This window comes from Dermochelys coriacea, chromosome 12 (genome assembly GCF_009764565.3).
Source record: "Dermochelys coriacea isolate rDerCor1 chromosome 12, rDerCor1.pri.v4, whole genome shotgun sequence".
Classification (NCBI taxonomy): Eukaryota; Metazoa; Chordata; order Testudines; family Dermochelyidae; genus Dermochelys; species Dermochelys coriacea.
Genome location: NC_050079.1, coordinates 32,811,279 through 32,835,779, shown reverse-complemented (window position 1 = coordinate 32,835,779; position 24,501 = coordinate 32,811,279). Strand labels below are relative to the sequence as shown.

The following is a 24,501-nucleotide window of genomic DNA, read 5'->3' as shown; positions in this document are numbered from 1 at the left end:
TTATGTAAAACAGGTTGAGGCTCATACAGTTCAATCATCATTTCTACCGCTGTAAATATGACACATTTAAATGGTTTGATACGAACTTTACATGATTCAGACTCACTTAAATAAAAAGAATAGTTAAGTCTTTCATCAGGCTTGTTGACAATACCAAGATGCTTATGGCATAAAATATATTATAAAATTATTTCCCAAAATATATGGGTAAGAGGTGACAACAAATAATCTACACTGATGAAAACACACAAAGCCAAGAAAATGCAACACCGCTAAAAGTCAAATGAATGGACAAAGAAACATTATTCACTGAGTAGTTAGCCATTACAATTACGCCTTTGATGAAAAAAAGAGATCAGCTAATTTTCCTCAATATCAGATCATATTTGAATTTCACAATTATTTGTATTAGGTTTGTTCTAAATATATTTTAACTTACAAACACAAATAATTACATAATTACATGACAATTTTGAATAAAACACAAATCTAAGTACAATACATTTTTTATTTTTACATTTTTGTAGTTCACCAAATGCTATCAGAAAAGTTATGATGTGCTTATATACCTAGACAGTGAAGGGAAATATACTTAGTTTAATTTCTTTTGAGAAATGTACTTCATCTTGTATATTTAATGGTGGTTTTACTATAATAGAAAGCATATTTCCAATAGTTTATCCAATCAGGAACCTGGTATTGCATGCACATTCCTAAGTTAACCTACATTTGGAGGAAATATATCATGTTCTGGAAGAAAGAACTTCATCAAAATGGTCACAAAACACTAATGAGATAAAAAATCGTTTGGTTTACAATAGGTTTTTTCATACTCAAAATGTCCTAAAGAAATTTCCAATGCAATGAGGAAGCTGGATACCGGTAACATAGAGACAATGTAGGTAAACATGACAGCCGTTAAAAGAAAAGGAGTACCCGTGGCACCTTAGAGACTAACAAATTTATTAGAGCATAAGCTTTCATGAGCTACAGCTCACTTCATCGGATGCATGTGCACAGTAATGTTTTACATAGTTTTTGATACTAGAGTCTCTTACTAAGCCTAGTGTACACTTAAAAATTAGATCGACACAACTACATCTCTCAGGGCTGTGAAAAAGTTCTGCCCTGAATACTGTACTATAGTTAGGTTGGCCTAACCCCTGGTGTAGGTGTTGCTTGGTCGACAGAAGAATTCTGTTGACATTTTCCCCCTCTTGGAAAGATGGATGAACTACATTGATAGAAAAACCCTTTCTGTTAATGTAGGAAGCATCTACACTACAGCACTATAGTGACACAGCTGCAGTTTCACTGTAGCAGCAATTATAAAGACATGTCTTGAGAGAGAATATTGGCAGAGTTATCCCCTACTCTTTTCTGAGAGTATCATGAAACTTTTTCTTTAATATGCGGAACTACAAGGTGTGAGTATAAGAAACCTCAATTTAACTTCTTACTGAAAGGTTGACACCTAAATTTAACCTCTCATCTAGCAGATTACCCACTCTAGAGCTACATAACAGTGTCACCACTGGGTACAAGATCAAATTTAATGTGGATTTGTATCCAGAAAGCTTCACTCCACTGTGGGACTTCTACTAACTGAACTAGAGTAGTATTTGCACAAGTTATCTTAATTTAAGTAAAATTAAGTCTCCCAAATACTATTGGTTGTGATAACTTTCAGTGACACAATGATACAGAAATAAGTTTTCAAGTAAATCGCCTCTTAATGAAAGAGGAGGGCATGAAATAGTTTTAAAATAGATTCCCCCTTCCCAATGTTTTCCATAAGATAATAGCAGTTTAAAGTGTCACTCTATACTGGAAAGTAACTCCATGAAAAGAGCATTGTGTGCTTCCATCTTTATTATGAACTGGTAATCACATTAGCTCAGTTTACAAGCCAAAAGTCAATTTCTAAATCCTAGTTCTGTAAACTCAAACAGGAATGTGAAATTCAAGTTGTATTCTTTCTGATTCACACACCAAGACAGGTTACAAATATTCTCTGGGCCATATTCTGCCCTCATATACATCTGTGCAGCACCACTGTTTTCAGATTCTGCCTTCACTGATAGCTGTGCAGTGAGCACAAGTATAATTGAGGAGAAGAATATGACACTGAAACTCAGTTGGAGCTTAATTAACAATCCTGTTGATGATGTGAGTGGGAATAGACTGCAGCTCACTCTCACATAGCCGTATTAACAGGAGTAAAATGTAGTTAAATCTTATTTTTGTCACTGATGTAGATAGACATGAATACACTTAGGCATTGTATCTCTTAATTAAGACAGTTCCATTTTTAAAAAGTCACTTTTCCAAGTAAAACAGCACTTTAATGAAAAATGTCCATTAGTGGCTAATAGTTTTAAATAATGATGAAATTACTGTGGTCCAGAGATATCTACCTGCCACATTCCTCTCGAGAGACTTATCTGCTAGTTCATTAGATTGCTGAATTAAGATATTGTTTAATAAGCTACCATAATTGGGATTTCCAGTAGTTTTAAAGAACTATGAGAAAATGTTTACATTTTAATCTCATTGTTCCAAAAACTCTGATTATGTTGGTTTATTATAAACAATGAGAAAATATAGAAAATTTCAGCTCAAAACAAAAACTACACTTCAAAAGAAAAATGCCCAAATGAGCTTCAAAAGCTTCTGCATGTTACTGATGCATGATATCAGATATTCATCATCATAAACCAGAGCTTATGTTTTATTGCACTGAATTGCTTTCTCTTTGCTAGAAAAAGTTTGTGTGCAGTGGTCTGAAGTAAAAGTTTTGTTTCCTATACTTTCATCTCATATATAATACCAGTGCAATAGCTTTTTTAAGAGACCTAATTCTGTTAAGAGAGGGTCTTAAGTGTTGGAACTGAACTCAAGATAGAGAATACAAAAGGATATATCAAGGCAATGACAGCAAAATTCATAGCACCAATGAGCAATACTGAAATTTACTCTTGATTATTTTACCTATTCTCTGTTACTGAGATTAATAAAGACATTATATCAATACATTCAACAAGTTGTCTAAACTAGAAAGCTCAACAGCGCTATGCTACTGAAGGTCACTGTGGATATGTTGCCAAAGCTTTTATTTAAATTTTTAGTGTTCTAAATACTGTGCTATATATTTCTTAAATATTTAAAAAGATTTCAACTCCTGAGAAAATATAGACATAATAAAGAACCTTCTCACCCACCTGGAGAAGCTCAGAGTCATAATTCCGTCAAAACAAGCAAATCAACCTGGCCTTTGGTTCAACCTGTGAATGCATAGCTGTGTTTGAGATTCTATTCTATTCTATTCTATTCTATTCCAGTTCTTATGCAGTGCTCATCATTGTAATGTCTGGGTGCCTCTCCATACTTCAATTTAATCTAAAATTTCTTAAAGGGAAAATCTTAACTGAATTTCTGTACAAAAAGGAATATTTGTTTCTGTTGTCTTCAAAATTAGCACCTACTGTCTAATAATATTTGCTCAAGGTATTATCCTCAAATGTAACACATCTTGATTCTAAGATGCACAAACCTAGAACCCTATTATCAGTAAGCATAGAAATCTCTAGGGATGCTCTTCATTTTGTAGAATATATTAAAATTAATTTATAATCCTAGAGAAATAGAATATATTTCAAGCAGAGATGACTAGAAGCTATTTGATATTGAAAAGTATAGCAGGACAATATAAAATATTGTAGTTGTTTTGGTTGTAATCTTACATATCCGTTAACCTCGACACAACCTTTTCAAGTCAACATTGCGTTGAAAAAATCTGTTTTTAAAATAATTTAACAATACAAAATGGATGAATTGTTTATATAATATATATATATATATATATATCATATCTTGTTTTCAAAATTTAAGGGTTTGCACTGAATTACTTATCTCATATGTTACACAAGCAAGGAAAATTTTTAACATGGTATTAAATTTAACATTAGATTGGTAATAATGCAATATTCTCTTTTTAGTCATGACTACTATAATCGTAATCAGCTGTAGTAAAATCATTTTTTATCCAATACGAATTGCTTACTGTTACAGAGGTAACTGCTCTTGCCTGATTCATTGAACTTCAGTAAGAATCTTTGAAGGACTGAAGATATTCTTAAGGCAGTTCTACACATACTTAGTAGATTCATAAGGTGTATCTCCAATTAAAAATGTTATACAGGGTGCTTTAAGTCCTATATCATTAAGAAGTGCAACCTGTTAAAGTTGACTATCATAAGCTATTTAATATGCATCTTGATATCAGAACATTTTACCTGTCCAAAAAACCAACAAAATAATGCCACCTACAACCAAAAATTAAGGTATGAACTCCAAACACACCACGTGTTCATGGTGATAACATCATCTCTCCTGCTACCTAACTGATATTTGACATCACTACCTACACAACTGTTATAAGCCTCTTTCTAACAACTCTAGAAAACCCAAAAAGATCTTTAGATGTGGGAGTTTTGTGTGTGCGTGTGTGGGGAGGTTTAGCAGTCATTTAACCAGAGCCTAACAACTGCCAACTTGCAGCATATCAGAATATAAACTATTCAGCTTTCCTGTGGTTCTCTCTCACCCCAGTCACAAGTACCTTCACAGTGGAAAGGTTTTTACATGGCATAGATTGAATTGCTAATTTAAGTACCGCACATACTTTTCCCAGCAGCTTGACAGAAATGCAATGATCTAACACCATGTACCATCTCAGAAGGTCATGTTCTAGACATATCAACAAAGTAGAGGTGGAGATCCATTCTTTTGCTTACCTGTCCTGATGGATACAACTCATCTTTATTATATATTGATAAGCAAAAACAGCCCAAAAGGAATGATAAAGAATAATCCACAGGCTGCAAACTAGAGCATTCAGCATTGCCTAAGTGCAATTCATGGTACAGTCAAAGATGGCTTCACAGCCTAGACTAGTGCCTTTAAAATAATCATGCTACAATGTGCTTCCTAGGTTACAAGTCTGGATTTCACAGAGCATTTTCATGGCATGTTGTTACCTACAAAATTTTCACACAATACACAATATTAAATGCAGAGCCCATCTCCCATTTTTACAGGCCATCTGCTCATTTAGAGTAACACAGGGCTTATAAAAGAGCATAGATTTTAATTAATGAATAGGAGCTGTAATAACACAACCAGTGTCAATGTTAACGGTATGTGTTTGTTTCCTTCCAGAACCAATCTAAACATGTAATGAAATGTCTCTAGGGTGCAAGATTATCTAAAACTTCTCCATGCTCCACAGAAGTTACAAATAGGCAGTAAATGAAGGGCCCAACCAAACCTTTACTTCACTGAAAGTTATGGACCAAAGTCATCCTTGACAGATCTCCTATCGATTACAATGGAGTCAGAGCACAGATAAACTTGACACAATGCCGTTAACAGCTAATTACAAAGTGACACTACAAAATCTATGAAGAACCAGGGAAAACAAGTTGACAGTATTAATTTAGATCAGCACGTCTCTGAGCATTTAAGCTCACCTATGAGAGTCCAAGTTCTACTTACTTCAAGGAAACAAAGTCCAGTTCAGCACAAGAAAGACGCAACTGATCAATATCGGACATTAATTACACCCTTTGTTAGGGGATTTCAAAGGCAATGGCCATGGTAAAAGGGAAAAGTCGATCAAAGATCCTGTAAGTTTTGGATGCAAGCCCCCAAATTCTACGATCAAAATAGAGAACATGCCTAGCTACTCTTACTGCACCAGACCCAGGCGCATCCTGGTACATGAGCACTGTAAAAACCTTGACACTTGGATGGAACTGGAACATGACAATTTTTGGTTACAAGTCTCAAACTGTACAGTTTAAACAAAGAAGAAGTCTAGCCATTCCAATTTCCCTGAGAAAAGGTGGACCTTGATGCATCCTGACCCAGTAGCAGATATAGGACCAGTTATGATTTTTTTTTAAAAAAAATATCAGTGATAGAATTTGGGGCTTGGACCACATTTTGCCAAGATTCAGCTGGATGCACTCACTGGACCCGGTTATTTGCAGCACCTGGGTCCAAACTCTCTTGTGGACCAGCAGGAGGGACTAGACTTAGTTCTTGCTTTGAACCTTTAAAACCGGGTGTGCAGGGTCAAAATTTGTCTGGATCCAGCGAGACCTGACGGCCAGATGTGGTTATTTAGTCGGAGGTCCAGCTTCTTCTTCTTCTTTTATTTTATGTATTTAATTTATTTATTTATTGGCGCAGTGGGAGCAGCCCGACTTGTGCATGGTACAAATTGGGAGCCTGGCACCAAAGACGGGCAGGATGCACCGAGCTCCAGCTTTTCCCTTTCTCCCTTGGCCGCTCCGGTCCAACCAGCCACCAGGGACCTGCCAAACTTTGACAGTCACCCCCTGCTGCCCCGATCCCCGCCCCGCAAAGCCCCCGATTCCCCCCCGCAGCCTCCGCCTCCGCCTCCAGCCGCCCCCAGGCGCAAGGTGAAGCAACCGGGCGCCTGCTCCTGCACTTTGCACGGCCAGGCGCGGAGCCGCCTCCATCCCTGCGCCTTCCTCCCCAGCAGCGCCGCGGCGCATTTCCCCCCCCCCCCGCCGCCCTCCTCCGCGCTAATCTGCAGATTCAGCGCGTCCAGCGCCGCCGCCGACTTTACCTGGACTTTCTCCACTCTCCGGGCGGCGGACGCCTCCCATCCTACCGCTAACTCCGGCTCCGCGCTCACTCCTTCCTCCTTCTCCCTCCTGCGAGGCCTGCTGCGCTCCCGCCCCACGGAAAGTAGGGAGCGAGGAAGACAGAGGGAGCGAGGCAGGGGAAGGGAGGGGAGGGGAGCGCTCCATCCCGGTGAACACCCCCCCCCGGCCGCCGCCGCCGGCCCCAGCGCACACGCCAGCCCGGCTCCCCCCACCCCCGCCTGGGCGATTTCCTCCCTTCTTCAGGAACTAAGCAGGCTCCGCTAAGCGTTTCCGAAACAAACCCCCCGCCGCCGCCGCCGCCGCCTCCCCGCCCGGCGGCGGCGTGCAGCTGCCCTCCCCCGTACCTCGTAAAGGTCCCCCGAAGCCATGCTGGGCTGCGGGACTTGGCTTCTCGGCTGCCTCCGCGCCACCTCTCCCTCTGTCTCCCCCGCTCGCCGTGGAGTAAACTGTGCTGTGCAGAATGACAGGCGCTGGGGCCGGCTGTGCGCAGAATCAGAGGCGAGGAGAGACGGCGAGAGAGGGAGGCAGGCGGGCGGGCGGGCGGGCGCGCGGCGGGGCTGGCTGGCGTAACCCGCTGTGGAGCAGGGCGCTGCGCGCTGTGGCTTCTCTCCGCCCCGTCCCCGCTCCCGCTCCCGCTCCAGGCTCGGGGACGGCGAGGGGGGTTGTCCCCGCCACACTGCAGGGAAAGTCCCCGGGCCCTCCGACGTGCCGCCTCCCCGGACAGCCGGGTGCGCTTCAAACTCTTTCCACGGCCAAGAAGGGGGGAGCCCGGACCTGTGGTGGCACCACGCCGGCACAGCCGGGGCAGGGGAGCGAGGCGGGAGACAGGCTGGCCTCCAGCCCCAGGGCAAGGCAGACTGTGGGGCTTCCAGGGTGGTAGGTGAGTGTCAGGGATTTCTGGGGGAGGGGGTGCCTGCCATCTCCCTCAGGGACAGGATGGCCACGGTGAAGGAACCCCAGGTGGCCAGGGCTTACTTCAAAGCCCATCCACCCAAGGACTGCCGTCAAGGACGTGGAGGTGGTAGGTGCTTCCTGATAACCCCCAACGGTCACCCGTAGGGAACGATCAGGAGGCAATGGCACCCTTCAAACCCCCTCTCCCCTTTTCTTCTGCTCCACTGGCTGCTGACTTCCTCCAAGTCCCACCCCATGAACGGCCACCACCAGGAAAATGAAGGGTTCCTCATGGCTTCTTTCAACCATCCCATCAATGCAGCTGCCCATGACTGGCTTCAAGACCCTCCTCCAGTAGATACAGACAGGTAGTCAACTTCATGAAACAATGTCTTTATGGAGAGTGAAATATGGAACAGAGTCTTTGCTCCACTTTGCTCCTTTCTTGGAGCATGGAAGGCTCACCAACTTGCTCTGAAAGGCATTTACCCCCTTCTTCCCACCTCACACCCACTTTTATTTGCAACAGAGGTGAGGTGTCGTTCAGAGAAATTTCTCAGAAGAGGAAACTTGCTGGGTACCTTGTGTTCCACCTCTGCTTTGCCTCTAATCTGAAATGTTTGGGAAACCCATTAGGATTTGGAGCCTGTGCAGAGGATGAGGGGAGTCCACTGGACGAAGGAGTCTTAGGTCCATGCTTAATGTCACCCTGCTACCATTTTATTAGGTGCTAGCAGACTAGGATGGATGAGCTTTGTCCTTGGGCAAGGTTGTCCAGGAAAAAAGCAACTGGGGAATCCAGTTGAATGGATCCTGATGGGACACACTCCAGAATGCCCACACTAGGATTCTTCCCCTAGATCTGTTTAGCCACCATGCCCCAGGAATGTCCTGAACACACATGCAGCCTCTGCTTTCCATAGGATGGGATGGGAGCTGCATTTTTTGTGTGCAAGGAAACCATCTGGAACTGGGCTACATTTTGGAGAAACATTTTGATTAAAATGTTCAAGGTGGCAAAAGACTCCTTTGCAATTGGGTGCCATTACAGTAACATTAATGATTTGCCTCAGACTTCACAACCCCAGATCTACCCAACCAGAGGGACTTATCCCCACAGCTAAAAAGTGATCATCTTCTCAATAACAACTTTCTCAACAATGGAGAAGAAAGCAAGTAGATTCTGCTTTGGTAGAACCATTGCATCTTGACTTCATAGAGACCCTGTTGTCATCGAGCAACGTGTTACTTGATTTCAGATTTGATGTTTTCATCTCTCTACAAGGCACCACTGACTGTAAATAGCATAATCCTTGTCATAGTGCCTTGACAGATGACACTGGATGCTGTCAGGTGTGGCTATGTTTTGGCCCTCTTTTCTATTTGCCCTCACTTGATTGGTATTTATCATTTTGGTTGTACGATCTCATCCTTTTGAATGCTTTGTAATACATATGAATGTAAGATTTGTTAATAGAGACAGCTTTGAATAGAAGGTGGAAGCCAGTGATTATATATTATATAGCAATTCTACTTTGTTACTAGTAAATATGGTTATTTTGGGTATTGCATTGTCTTCTGAATTTTCATTTTCAATGAAGGATTCAAATAGATTAAGTACCAACTATAGTATAACTACATACTGTTGTACGTAACAGAAATTTACCAATGCTCAGTACTTACAATAGATTTTTTTTCAATTTTGTATTCTCTTTTACTATGACAATAGGAAATATTTATATAAATCTTGACTGACTATTCAACCTACCAGTATCCTGAATTGTGAATATTACATCTGGTGATTATGAACTTGCCAGCTAACCAGTTTAGTATTGACATAGGGGTCAATAAAAACTATATAATATAGTATTTTGGAGCTTAAAGCCATTTATGGTTCATGTGGTCTACTGGATGATATGATCAATTTTAAATTCCTAAGAACAAAGCTAGATTGTTTACCGAAAAGCTAATAGTTTTGTACAAGGGAGTAACTGGAGCTCTGTTTTAGACTTATCAATTTGCCAGCAATATTTGAATTTTTTGAGGTCTGATATTTAAGTAGTAACATGTTGAAAGGATTAAGAAATATCATAAACTACCCATGACTGGAGCATAATTAGTAATTGTCACAGTAGAAATGCCTTTATGCTCAAGAAATGTATTACTTGATAATCACACCCAGTGGTTTTGCCTTGATGTTGTTGTAGAACTCCTTTGTCAGAAAACAAACACATTATTTTGTGCTAAAGTAAACTGAGATTGGTAGTTTACAATAGCAACTCAGCCCTTTAGAATGCTCACTGAGCAGAATGCTCCTTAGATGTAGATACATTTTAATTCATTGCCCTTAAGATTCTAGTTTGCAGGACACATGCCTGCCATTGTGCTCCTTTCCACAGCAAAAAAAAAAAAAAAAAAAAAAAATGGCAGTCAAAACAAGTGAGTCACTTCTCAGGTGAGTCCTACGGCTTCCTTTTCATATTTTTTTCTAAGAATTAATTTCAAAGATGTTTTAAAAATGACCCTTCTCTAGTTGTTGAAGAACATGCATTGCTACTTTATTGTACATCTTGATACTCTAAAAAGATATCTCTAGTCTTCCATGTCATATTGTTATTAAACCAATGAGAATTAGAACAACCACCCTCTAGTCACACTTGGAAAAACTTCTAGGGGGTGGTTTATGTTTTAAATGTGCTTGCAGGATTATTACACCATGTTTAGGTTAAGTGAACATTGTCGGCAAAATTGCTATAGAAGATGTTATAGTACAAGTTGGATCACAAGGCAGGCAAGCATTACGTGTTGGATACTTTAAAAAGAGGAATGCTTTAGTGAATACTTTGAAGAGGGGAAACATCTTTTTCCTGATTACTCATTCCTTGTTTTTAGAATATGCAGTCCCTTGGGTATGCAGTAAAATGTGAGTCAATAGTAAGGAGTAGGAAGAGGACTTTTATGAATATCTAACCCATGAAAAGTTGATTATGGTCTCCGTGGTTTTTTTCCTCCTATAAGTAAGTTTGGCAAAAAAAAAAATGCAAGAGATGTTTATCTCTTTAGTGAAACACACACTTGTTTTTAACGAATCAGTTTGTATGAGTAATATCCATTTGAGTCTTTCTGAATAAACCAGAAAGAATGTCTGACAACAATGGAAATTTATTATTAAACTGTGTTTCAGTTTCTGCGGACAGTTTTTACAGGGAGTAATTTTTTAAAAATCTTAACAATTGTTTTTAAATTCAAGAATATACATTTTTATTCTGAAGTGAAGTTACTGCAAAATTACAGTTAGGTTATAAAAATCACATTTTTGGAAACTATTACAAACATTAGACTGAACATTCATTGCAAAATATGCATTTATTCATCCTCTTAATTATTCCCCACTCCTTTCCATTCCCCATCCTAAGAGACAGCGGAAGGAAAGCAGAGAGATTATGAGCATGACGCAAAGGGATCACACAGCGTTTCTGATTTGATTAGATATTTTGGGTTCCAGCAGTACTCTCCATTTTAAGTACATTCAGTATCTCTCAAACTGGCAGAATCTTTCAAAATGGAAGAAACTTGTTAAGTGAAACCATTGTACTATTTTTAGTTAAAAAATAAAGATAGTAGTATGTCTGTGATATCGATTTATTGATTTGTCATAGTACACGCAATGCTATGTAAATACCGTATAACCAATAATATAGTTCCTGCCCCAAGGACGTTAAAGTCTAAGCCTCAATCTTGCAATGAACTCTGTGTGGGTGGGCCACTCTACTCCTATGGAACCCCGTCCAAGATAAGGGCCTAAACCATACATTTAATCACTGTTGAGCAAAATGCTTTCTACTGTGATTGGTCCCATAGACTTCAATGTGTCTGCAACTGGCAGTAAATAGTAAGTTTAGCAGGATCAGGCTTTAAATTAGAGACAGGTAAAATACAGTTTTAACATACAAGATATATGGGGTGGATGGTGGGGCATTTGTCAGGTTATCATAGAAGAGCACCATAAATGACTGAATTGTGTTTTAAAGAGCAATGAGAATGAAAAGAGGAAAGACATTAGTTGAAGAAGGAGAGGGAGTGAGTGAGTTATAATCTGAGCCAAGAAGGAAAAAAGGCATGAAGATGAGATGGGAGAAGGATACAGAAGAGGGCATTCAGGAAGGAGGGTTGGGATGAGCAGAAGTTAATGGAATGGGACTAGCGGGACAAGAGACCAAAGATGTAGGCAAGGACATAGCTGTGCTAAACCTTGAAGATGAGAAATTTGATAACGATGCAAAAAGGAGGAGAAAAGCCCTTGAAAGGATCTGAAGAAGGGAGTGACGTCATCCAAGTGGAATGTGAGAGTGTTTTAGCAGCAGTAGTTTGGAAATACAGAGGAATGAGGTGAGGAACAGGAGTCCATAAACATGGAGGTTTCAGGATGAAAAGTTAGAGGTGATCAAAGCATGTCTTAGCAGTGGGGGTGAAGAGGAAGGAATGAGTTTTAGAGATCTTGTAAAGGAAGAATGGACAGGATATGGCAATTGTCTAGAGTAGGAGAGAGGAACGTTTATTGTGACACAACTGTTTTGCACTTGGTGATGAGCAGGACAATGGAAGTTTTGACACAGCTGGAGAAATGCAGTTGGTGTTCACATGTTGATTTTGAACTGGTGAGGAAAGATGTCAGAAACACTGTCAAAGGCATGAAACCAAAAAGAGGCTGGACAGCAACATATGGGAATCATCAACTTAGAGATATTAGCTAAAAGTGCAAGGGTAGGTGAGTATGAAGGCAAAAGAGGAGGTCAAGTTTTGAGTCACTAATTTATACATTTTGTAGATGGAGAAAATGGATTTGGAAAAAGGAGTCTTCTTTGTACTCAAGAAAATGCAGAACAGTCGTAATTTCAAAGGTAAACAAATGGTTGTGATCATTTGGTTCTGATCCTAAATTCAAAAGATGTTCACTAAATTGTGTACAATGCAAATCTTTATAAATAAACATTTTAAAAAGTTACCCAACATATCGCATCATATTTAAAGAAAATATAAGGTAAGAAATAAGCAATACAAATATCATTTGAGAAAATGGACAGGATTCCATCTATCTTTTTAGGCATTAATACTCTAACAGCTTTGTATAGAACTTAAGGACAGAGTGAATCCAATGATATGCAACTGAATGGAGCTCTTCCAGCATTGAAAGTATACTTTAATTGCAATTGTTGTTAAGAGCCACTTTAATTTGTACAACCCTTTTCCATTAGCGTATGCTTGCTGCTTTTCACAAAAATTATGGTATGGCTTAATATTTTGTCTTTCTGTTTTGTGGGAATAATTCAATACTTTGACCCAGGATGCGTGAGAAAATGGATGCTAAGAAAAATATCTAGTAAACCACACTGAGATGTCTGTCATAACAAGCCATACCCTGAATCAGAATCTAATAAGCCAATGTTATGTATTCTTATTGCCATCCATATAGACTTAGGAATTAAGAAGGAGGAGGCCTGACTACCAAAGACTGGAAATCCATTTGTTTGCAATACTAGATATGTGACAAAGAAATACCGGAGATACTTTTTTCTAATACTTTCACTTAATTTGGGATTAGTTTGAGAGGTTAAAGATAGAAATGAAAGATAAAAGGAATTATAGAGGAAGATAGACCCTATTGGACAGTTATCTACTTCGGAAAATGTGTCAGTTCAGAGACAGCCCATAGCCCTGATATTGCAAGTTAATCCATTGACTAATCCATTGATCTATTGCCTTTAATGGATCCCTGTCTAGCATAAGGACCTATCAATTGTTATCCCAAAAACAGAATTTGCATACCCCCAGAATTGATAATACTTGTTATAACCAATCTGTTTTCATTAGGTATGGGTCTCCAAGGTGGCTAAGGGAATACTTGGAGGACATGGATACAGCCTTCTGATAAATGATTGACACATGCAATATTCTTTCCAAAACAAGATGCCTTTTATTGATACAAATAACATTCCTTGACAAAATAACAATCTAAACACAAATTCCTTATAACAATTTAAAGGAGTTTAAACCACATTACCTTATAGTTTGAAATGATGCTAAGTAGCTGGTCCCTGCTTACAGTGATTAGTCATTCACAGGTAGCTGAGAGCAATTTTTAGATGTTCATTAGGTTTTACATATATAAATCCCTTTCACAACCAACACACGTACATACATATTTATTAACCATCCCTCCCACACTTATATACATTAACATACAATACTATGCTATAACTATTACTTTGACTAACTTCCTCAGCTGATTGCACAATATCTTCTCTTGTTATTTCTCTCTTTCACTCCTCTGCTGCATCTTTCTCTTGTCATTCAGCTTGCTGCTTCTTCTTCTCCTTCATCTCATCCTCACCACCTTCACACCTTTCTCTGCCTTCTTAGCTCTCTGCTCAGCTGCTTTCTCAACCTCTTCTCAGCCTGTCAGGTCTCAACTGTCAGCAGTCAGCTGACACACTGACCTTTATGCCATTTCAGTTCTATTTTTAAACAACATCATACCATTTGACTACTATTTCTATTTGTCAGTAATTGTTTACCACCTTCTTTTTCCCACCAATTCTACTAAGTAACCTTTAGCCTATATTCTAAATAGCTCACAGTGTTACGATCTGTTTATCACCTTTTCTCACCAACTTGGTTTTTAGTGCTATGTGACCTTTAGCCTCCATTTAATGGTGGAGTGATGCTTGCTTATTTAAAATGGAAGCCAGGGACACAAAATGGAGTTTCTCTGGTATTACTATATGGATCAGTTTGATGGTCTGGAACTGTATAGGAAAAATCAGGAAAAGACTCAGAGAAGGCTGCAGTGATTTAAAAAAAATAGGGCATGGAGTGATGGACCATAAGAAAATAAAGCAGAGATACTATATGCCATTGCTATGCCATATAGAAAAAGAAAGGACAGAAATTACCCTAGAGACATCACTAGAGAAAGAGACATCTCTGTGAAAACAGTGTTTTCCGGAACAAATGAAAGTACCATTCTGTAACGGCGGTCACTGAAAAGAATAAGAAGAAAACATGGTAGTGAGTAGAACTATAACTCATGATTAGTTTCTGATGTGAGTCAGTGGAAAGTACATTGCTGATTCATTATCATCACAACAACATTACAGCCACCGCAGAAGATGTGTTACCAGCAGGTATCCCTTGTCTAGGACAAGTACGATCATGAAGGACCTATCCAAACCCCATTGAAACTAATGGGATTTTTTCCTCTGAGTTCTATGGGCTTTGGATTCAAGCATGGATTCTACCCAGGTTACTAGTTAATCTAGTTAATCCCTCTTCTTTTTTGATTCCCTTAGCTGTATTTACCAGTCATTGTACCACCTACAATCTTATTTTAGAAGTGTAGGCCACCTTCTTGCACTAATGCCAGAAAATAACCACTTTAGTTTCTTCTCTGCTATTGAGATATCTCTTACCTTGCTTTCCACCTGAACGCACATGTTCTTTTTCAGGTTGCTCCCTGTGACACCAAGAATACATCTTTTCAGATTCTGCTCCATCTTGTTTGCAAGTGCAGTTGTATTTACTCACATGTCATGATAGATAATAGACAGATGCCAAAACATTCTTGTTTAAGCAGACAGGAGGCTTGCTCCATAGACAAAACACCTAATAAAGAGTGAAAATAGTAAAACACGTAGATCAGGTGGATGTCAGTGTCATATGGAAAATTACTGTGCTATACTACAAAAATCTTTTAAAAATGACAGTTCAATGTCTGAATTTTTGCAAGAGTAAGGAAATGCTCAGATGACACAAAGAAGGGGCAGATGAGAAGCATTCTTTTTTAATTCTGTAGTATGTCCTAAACATAAAACAAGAGACCATGGTCAGAGACAACTGTTAACTGTCTAACTTTTATAGAAATTTTGCAAGTCTGAAATGGATGGCTATGGTGGTCTATTCTATCAAGCAGAGGCGACACATATGTGGGGGGCATGGGGAGTCACGTTCCTCCCCCCCGATTTGCTTCTTATCTTGTACTGAGCATGCTCACATAGACTGAGTGTGCTCAGTAACACTGCTGAAGCCGGCTGCCCTCACTCTGCACCCACACTCTCGGCACGCACAGGTCGTGTCTGCTAGTAAGTGTGTTAGTAAGTGGTGCATGAAATAATATAAACAGCTTGGAATTGCAGAAGTTATAATGGAATAAAGAAATTGTAACTTACGCCATGCCAAATAGAAAAAATGTTAAGAGTTAACATGCTGTCCGGACATAAGCCATATTGGGTCAAACCAGTTCATTTAGCACTGCATCCTTCCAACAGTGACCAGTGCCAGATGCTTCAGAAGGAATGAACAAACCAGGGCAATTTACTGAGTGATCAATCCATCCCCTGTAGTTCAGACCCAGCTTCTGGCAGTCAGAGATTTAGGGTCACCCACAGCGAGATATATTAGTATCATTAAGAAGGAGCCATCTGTAAACAGACAAGTTGGAAAACACCAGTAGAACTACCTGAACTAAATAAGAGTCACTTCCTGAGAAAACATCTGCCATCTTCACTCTAGGTACCAATAGCTCTTGATATAATAAAGCACAGAAATACGTTGATAGCTTCCCCCTCCCCCAAATATTTGGTTCTAAAACAATATAGTACCAGCAAGTTGCCAATTTTTACTAATACGTAGATATTTCAAATTATGTTCATATTTCAGGGATAATAACATTTTATATGTTAACCCAGAGTATGTTTCTTCTTTGTTCATTTTTCAGTCATGTATTCAAATTAGGGCTCTGTGTTTTTAATTGCAACCCACAAAAATTCCGCTGCACACATAGTATTTGTTACAGTGGCAGAATAGTAAGAAATCTGTGTGTTTAAATATGCCAGTGGCTCTGAAGCCAGGCCAGGACACGTCATTTCAGAAAAAAGAACCGCTAAAGACATATTGATGCAATTTCATTACTAATGGGCAGTACACACAAAGAATAATGCAAAAAATTATAATTTTGTTGAACTTATTACCATGTTTAATATTAACTATTTGCACATGTGCGGTTTCTTTCATCTGAGAATCTCAAAGTACTTTCCAAATGTATGGATGTATTATTATCCCCAACTTACTGATGGGAAAGTTCAAACACAGCAAAGCTAAATGATTTTCCCAAGCTCATGGAGAGTTGCAAAGACAGGGATGGAACCCAGGTCTCCTAACTCTGAATTAATTGTGCTTCCTGCATTACTATTTAAGATGATTATTTTATTTTATTTTTATTTTGAAGAAACCTCTTTTGCAGTTAAAGAGGTCCTGGACATTGGAGAATTACCATGGATTTCACTTTGATTGCTTTTAGGAAAAATATGTGCATTGGATCCTCAAAATACATGGGGAAAAAAGAGTGGTTGATAAGGATCGCAATAGTGGCTCAAAATATTACTATTACTTGTGAACTGGACAGGAATAATCTACTCTTGTCTAGGAGCTTGAAGCAAAGGTCTGTTGGATATTCCCAAACAGTAAAAAAAGATTCTTTAGGCTAGGCAAGAGGAAATGGAGAGCCTTGAGTTTATATGAAGTCTATTCTGAGATTTATCCTGTGATTAGATGGAGGCTTCAGCTACCTTGTTGGCCTTGTGTGTATTTATGAGAAGTTTGTTTGGGAGACTGGAGATTAACAAAGGCAGAAATAAATGCTTGCCCCTTTTATTTTATTGAATATATTCTCTGTTTTTAGACAGTAGACTGTATATGGTGCTTTATATTTTAGTCAGACCCATATTGTTCTTTAAAAATAGTAATTTATTATATATGTTAATTACTTATTATTAGAGTGGGTGCACTAAAATATTACCAGCTAGTGGAACTCTCCATTTATATATAAGGAATATTGCTGGAATTGATAGTAGCTATACAACAGGAATTATATATTTAAGTGTGACCACTGTAAGTGACTATTCACTGTTATGGTGCATACTTAAGTATACTTGTTCATGGGACCAATCCTCAGGTCTACTATCGAGAGTAAGGATCTTAAGACTGGGCCTTGAAAATGGAGTAAAATAGCCTAAAAACCATTCTCATGTGGTTTTTATGAAAGAGAATCTTCAAAAAAGCAGATATCCTGTTGGTCATGGTTCTCAGATATTAGGTAGATACTGCTTTATTTATATACTCGGATGCTTAGTCTGTGAAATTAAATTCAGCTGTAAACTTCAAAATGTTGAGAATTTCAAAGGTGCGTTCCACAAAGGTACCTTTATACACATTATACATTGTTATACACCACTGCAAAGCAAAAAACGCTTGCTTGGCTGCCATCTAACCCTGCAGGTGCCTAAATTCACCCAGTGCCGAAGCTTTTGTAATAAAAGCTCCCTAGGAATCTATGTTTCTGACTCTGAGCACGTGCCCTGCTGCCTCCATCTAGGTGCCCGGGCACCTATCTCCCATCTAAGCCGCAGAGCAAGTCACAAACTGGGGAAAATAGGCATTCAGTGCCCTAAATTGCTTGTGCAGGCCCAATCCAGTAGCTGTGCTTAAAGGCTGTATAACACCGCACAAAATGTAGGGAGGAAGAGGCGGAGTTCCCTTATTCCTTTAGCCTGGTGTATAGGCTTCTCATCCAGGATGTGGGAAACCCTGGTTCAAGTCCCATCCCCCACTCCTGAGTGGGAGACAGGATTTGAATAGAGATCAGGTGAGTGCTCTAACCGCTAGGCTGTAGAGTTATTCAATGCTTTCTATGGCCCAGTTAATATTTAAAGTGGAACAACAACAATGGCAGAGATTGAGGGACAGCCACATTGGAATATTTCATAGTCTAGTGATTAGGGCATTCACCTGAGATGGCTGATCCCTGTCCAGGCTCTTCTCCTGCTCAGGAGGAGCAGGGACTTGAATTGAGGTCTCCCACATCCTGGCTGAGCATCTGTGACAGTGCTGGGAATTAACAGGTGAGCGTGCAAGCTGATCACTGGCATTAATTGGCTGCCCCAAAGAGGGCTGATTGGGGGGATGAAAAGTAATGATAGTAGGCTAGGTGAACTAAAGGATTAATTAGCCTATCAGCAGAGGACTGATAAAAAGGCACAGGAACAACGTGAAAGAGGGAGGAGCATGGCAAGCTGAGCATGGAGTCAGAGAGATCTGCAGGAAGGGAGACATCTTCTCATCTTTGGCCCTGGGAAAAGGTCTGAGGATACAAGGGACATTGTACATAATGTTGCTGCATTAAGCTGTAAAGATGTTGGCAGAGGAATCTGCAATAAACAGCACAGTATGGATATCTAACCACTTGGGTCTGAGCAGGATTCTGTGATACCACAGAGCAGGGGCAGAGTGCCACCCTGTCACAGCAGCCTATCCACTTGACTAAAGGTTATAAGGGAGAGTGTCCTCCTCTTCTCCCTGACGGCTTTGTTTCAGGGCCTGCATGTGTCTTAGGTCTTCGGTCACCTGTCTTCCCTGGCTCATGGATTGCAAGCAGAGATAGATGTCTCCCTGGAGCCCAGATTTAGGTGCCTATCTTTGTGAGATGGGTGGGGCTTAGGCCTCACCCCTCTCCTCTCTATCTCCCATTGCCTAGTTTAGGCCTCTCTTCACCTATTGTGCTGGCCTTGTGGAACACATTCCGAGGTGCTGATTACTCCTTATTAATTGAATAGAAACCTAGGCACCTAACTCAGGCTTTATGGATGGTGGAGTTGTTCCTGTGATTTTTCTAAGTCAGTGGTGGGCAACCTGCGGCCTGTCAGAGTAATCCGCTGGCAGGCCACGAGACAGTTTGTTTACATTGACCGTCCCCAGGCACAGCCACCCGCAGCTCCCAGTGGCTGCGGTTCGCTGTTCCGAGCCAACGGGAGCTACGGGAAGCGGCAGCAAGCACGTCCCCGCAGCCACTGGGGGCTGCGGGCAGCCGTGCCTGCGGATGGTCAATGTAAACAAACTGTCTCACAGCCCGCCAGCGGATTAACCTGATGGGCCGCAGCTTGCCCGCCACTGTTTTAAGTGCTTAAAAGCTAGGTGCCCTGACGCTCAGCATTGCCGACATCCCTTGTGGATCCCACCCTTTATTTTTATAATTTTTCCACCCAGAATGACTTAAATTCAATACATTTGAAATTCATCCATAGAACTTGACCCTTTCCATGTTAAAAGTGATTTACAAATAGAAACCAATCTAATTTACCTTGTTTTTAATGGAGATTATATAAGAGTGTGGCCAACTATCTCTGTCTGTGATGGGTATTGGCTAGCTCACACACTTAATAAGGTGGCTTTCTGAGGTAACGATGAAATGACTTCTTGGAGCCTGAGTTAAAAGGAATAAGCTTACTAATAAGCCTAATTAAAATTGAGAGCCTTATTCTCCTCCCATTTCCACTAGTGTAAATCAAGAGTAACTCTGTAGAAGTCAATGAAGTTACATTGGTGTAAAACCAGAGTAAGTAGAAAATCAGTCCCAAATCTTTAAGCACAAAAGCAGGCTTCCAACACAACTAAGGTCTTTAAATACAAATTGAGACATTTTAACAGCTTGAAATAGCTTGAACAGCTTGATTTAGTTGGGGATTGGTCCTGCTTTGAGCAGTGGGTTGGACTACATGACCTCCTGAGGTCCCTTCCAACCCTGATATTCTATGAAAGCTAGATTCTCAGAAGGTGTAAATTGGTGACTTCAGTCAAGCTACACCTATTTACATCATCTGAGAATCTGGCTCAGAGTCTTCATCTGGAGATAAATCGTGTGCTGGCAGGCATCAAGGAGAGCTTTTACCAGCTGAGTTTCCATCACCAAGTCTTACTCCACACTCTGAGCACATTGACTTAAAGAGCATCTATGTACCAACTCAAAGTCGCAATGTAAATGGCTTCCAATCCTGCTATTGCTTTTTTTACTATTTCTTCCTCCATGATGGAACAATCTTTGACACCGACTCCCTACCTCCTCTTTTCCTTTGTCTGGATTTCACCTTTAACTTCTGTCATGAAGGCGAACACCTGAGGTGAAATCCTGCCCTCCCGCTCTCCACCATTGAAGTCAATGGGAGTTTTCCAATTGACTTGGGTGGGGCCAGGATTTCACCCCAGTTGTCAATATGCTTCTTAGAGACAATGTTTAATCCTTCTGTCTGCAAAACACTGCGTTAGGTCTTCATGTTGTGTTACAGATGATAAAATAATTAGGAAAGGCTCTGAGATTTTTTGCAGGATCCTTAACTGCAGTCATAAGGTTTTTATTTTTTGAAATTTTTTAATTTTTAATGTAATGTTAGTCCACGGGTATACGAAATAAAGCGATCAACTTATCTTGTGTGGGTAGAGATAATCTACACAGCTTTGAACAGCAAATAATAATTAAATGGGGTGGTGGCAGAATGTATCCTTTACTAGAGCAGCTGCTATCCACATTGTTCTACTGTCTTCCTTCACTGCATTTTGTACAAAGTACTAGTGCAACTTTAAAGAAAAGAGGAAGGGAGTAGGTAAAGTTGCCAGATAATCACGAGAGTGTTTTGCATGAGTTGCCTGTGTTTATTATGATACGACTGTGTTGCTCACAGACTAATAAAATGTGTGATTGCAGATCCTCTGCTAACCTGTAATTGGGCATTCAGAATTTGTAAGTGGCCAGTTTCTGAAGTGTGCAGCTTTATTCACATCTGCGGTGGCGCGCGTCTGTAATCCCAGCTACTTGGAGGCTTTGGCTAGCGGATTGTTTGAGTTCAAGGGTTCTGGGTTGCGGTATGCTAAATTGATTGAGTGTCTGGTGCCACTGACAGCCTGGCCAGCGAGTGGTTGAAGGACTGGCTAGAACAACACGAACGATGTGTTGTATCAGCACTCTGTGAAGGCTGATCAATCAAGGTGATGTTCACATCTATACCTTAATTTTTAGGTGTAAAACTATTCCTAAATCCACTTCTTGAAATTTTCTGAAAGATCAGCAGTTCAAATCCATTTCAGGTCTATAGTGACCCAAAGATGCAATCATCTGATAGCTGTTTGGTGACCTACATGAAGTGAGTTTGGGGGCCTCCATTCCATTTGTACTGGATGTTTTCCAATTCACAAAAACGAGTAAATCTTTTGGAGGCGGTGTTAGAAGACAGGCCAGGGATTGAATGGACATAGAATCAGAACTCCTTTATCACCCCTGGTCTGTGTAAGCTCCAAAAGCTTCATGGGTCACTCTATTGGGGCACAGTTTATTCTGCAGTAGAAGTCTTACTTTTCCCCCACATAATAAGCCAGTTTCTTGGCAGGAGTGGGTGGGTGAGATTCTGTGGGCTGCTTTGTGCAGGAGGTCAGACTAGATGATCATAATGTTCCCTTCTGACCTTAAAAGCTATGAATTTATGAAATTACAGAGCTGCCCAAGAGAAAGAGAGATTGTACCAATGACTGGTAAGCTAACATCACCCCCTCAGCACAGTCTATATGCCCACTTGCTGCTTAGCAACCTTTGGGATTAACTTCTCTGCGTAGCTTCATTTTAGGGACAGTGGCTGATTGGGTCCAGTTTATATGCTGAATGAAAACAATAACAACAAAATCAATGTGAGTGAGATTAAGCTCCTGAGGGCCCCCTCTTTCTAATGGGGATTCTGTTCCTTTAGTGATGAAAAAGTCCAGCCTCACTACTCTAATTGTTGTGTTTGGGGGTCTTTGCTAATATAGGAGAATTCCGAGGGGCTTCCTACCTCCAGGCCTGTATGGGCCACACAGCTACTTCCATCCTCCTTTTTTATTACTGACTACAGGCAGGGAGCTATCAGAATGGGAGAGCTCCAAATGTCTGGCTATGGCCATGTTCAAATCTTTCCTTAGCTGACGCTTATTCAGCCATCCAGGGAAGGGCTTGATCCTGTGTTAGGACATGAGAGACAGAGTATGCGTGTGAAGGGGGCAGTGTCATCTCTGGAGAGGAGGTATCACTCTGATGTCTGGGTCTGTTCCAAGGGGTTGTAAAATGCCAGCTTACAGGGGAAATGGTAATTTTTAACAGTTCGTCTGCTATGCCTGAATGTGTGATTTTACAGGATAAAGAAATAAGTACTTCTCTAGCCTGAAGGCTCAACAACCTTTACAATAATAAGCTTCTGCTCTGGTTTTGTGTAGTGGTATCTGAGTGATGTAGTTCATGAAGCCAGACTGAACAAGAAAACCACATTACAATTGGTAAATTTATTTTTAAGGTGCTAATTTTCTAACTTCCGTGTCTTTGTGTGTCTGTGATAGATGATCGAAGAACAGTCTCAAGTACACCCTGAATACTAAATCATTTATAAATGCCACTGTTCAGTGTTCACCTTCCAGGGAGGAAACACTGCTGTCCCTTTTCACACCTTTGCTTTTCTTTCACACACTTCTCAGCAGAGGAACTAGAAGAGAAGAGGTGGGACAGATCTGAGCCTCTCCTCCTTGGCCCCAAGGAATGAAATGAGCAGGAGATGTTACTGCTGTCAGACGTCTTGCTTCAAATTTCTCTCAGGAAAGTTCAAGGACCATATTGGGGTGAATATAGAAAAATATTCCAAGAAATAAGAGATGGAAAAGATTTATTACTGTAGATCTCTCTCCCTGGCCAGTATGAGATTGTTCTTCCAACGCTTGGTCCATCTACTTTCGGTTGTCCCAAGCAATGAGGTCTTCATCAGTTCTACACTCTACTAGATCTCACCATTAAGAAGCCTTTCCTGATACTCAGCCAGTGGTCCCATTTTATGCCATTATCCTTATTTACATGTTATTTTCCCACTGAAAGTGATGACATCCCCTCCTAGGCATTTTCTCTTTTTTGACTGGTTCTTCGTTTTTGCCCATTTATCTCCCTATACATATTTCTATTGTGTTCATTGCTGTGTTATCCAGGGACTGTGTTCCAGTGCCAAACATAAGAGATATGTAATATTTTGCTAGGATTTGGAACTAAACTTTCCACTCCCCTCCCCTTTAGGATCTAAAGACCTTTGAGATCAATAGGAAAGCTCCCATTAATTTCAGTGGGATTAGGATCAGACCTTTAAGAAACCATCTTTGTGAGATCAGATTGCTGGTTTTACTCCTACACCAAATACCTCAGGGCCTGTCTGCTTGGAATGCCTATGAAAAGATATGGGTCTTGCACTGTTCCTAACAGTGCTGGTTTCATGCTGCTCATCATTCCATAGATGAGTGTATCTGCAACATTTCTTCTTTCTCTTTCTTATTGTGTGGAAATCCTCCCCTCTCTTCATCCTCTTTATTACCACTTTCCCTCCCACAATGTCTCTCACTATTCTTCCTAATTTCTCTCTCTCCCACACTTCCAGGAGTGGAAGGAACTCTTGATCCATGTGGTAGGAGAAGGAGTGCTGAAGCTATGTGCCACATCTGGGGGATATCATTTGGAATGGAAGAGCCTGGGCTTGGCTCAGCTAAGCTCTGTACCAACCACTGCTCCAACAGCTCATAGGCCTTCCCATATAGCTTGCGCTACTGCTGCTGCTTGGGTAGCAGTATGCAGCTGGCTCTTTAGAGAGTTCATGTTCACTCTTATTTTGGCATGATCCTAAACTATTCCTGAGCAATGCAAGCAAGACAGGGAAAACAGTCATTTTCAACAGTCTATAAATCAGCGATACCTGAAAGCAAAAGAAAAGGCACTTCTCTAGCCAGAGTGCTTTCTCCCTACTGAATTTCAAGGGCCTGCTGCAAACTATGGAGATTTGTGAGGTTTATAACAAACAAAACTATTTGCAGAATCTTCTATAATGGAAAACTGTAGGCAATGTAAATATAGAGGTCACTAAAGGCAATAACGTTAAAGTTTTAAAAATAATTCCAGACTTTGAAAGGATAAACCAGGGAGAAAAATATTTATGTTCTGACTTTCAGGGGGCTCTGTTGAGCAAAGATTTGGGTA

The 24,501-nt window shown here is 40.5% G+C and overlaps 1 protein-coding gene and 3 long non-coding RNA genes across 8 annotated transcripts in view; 2 read left to right on the top strand and 2 right to left on the bottom strand.

Moving 5' to 3' along the window:
• The window catches only part of CDYL2 (chromodomain Y like 2), a 94,653-nt gene extending 85,001 nt beyond the window's left edge, over nt 1-9,652 (bottom strand). For 2 of the 3 annotated variants that reach the window (XM_043495250.1, XM_038368219.2), the window contains exon 1: nt 7,043-9,652. In XM_043495250.1, coding sequence (XP_043351185.1) covers nt 7,043-7,066 — 24 coding nt within the window. In that variant the 5' untranslated portion in view covers nt 7,067-9,652. The remainder of the gene's footprint in view (nt 1-7,042) is intronic. The other variant, XM_043495251.1, reaches the window with a different exon arrangement.
• On the top strand, nt 7,851-11,222 carry LOC122456344. The gene is made up of 2 exons (XR_006275215.1): nt 7,851-7,960; nt 8,713-11,222. It is a non-coding gene; the product is annotated as an uncharacterized LOC122456344 (long non-coding RNA).
• Nucleotides 11,223-13,410: 2,188 nt separating this feature from the next.
• The window catches only part of LOC122456342, a 33,892-nt gene continuing 22,801 nt past the window's right edge, over nt 13,411-24,501 (bottom strand). For both annotated transcript variants that reach the window (XR_006275213.1, XR_006275212.1), the window contains 2 exons: nt 15,062-15,254; nt 13,411-14,632 (listed from right to left, as the gene is read on the bottom strand). This is a non-coding gene — a long non-coding RNA (uncharacterized LOC122456342). The remainder of the gene's footprint in view (nt 14,633-15,061; nt 15,255-24,501) is intronic.
• LOC122456340 overlaps nt 22,981-24,501 on the top strand; it is a 130,882-nt gene continuing 129,361 nt past the window's right edge. For both annotated transcript variants that reach the window (XR_006275208.1, XR_006275209.1), the window contains exon 1: nt 22,981-23,111. This is a non-coding gene — a long non-coding RNA (uncharacterized LOC122456340). The remainder of the gene's footprint in view (nt 23,112-24,501) is intronic.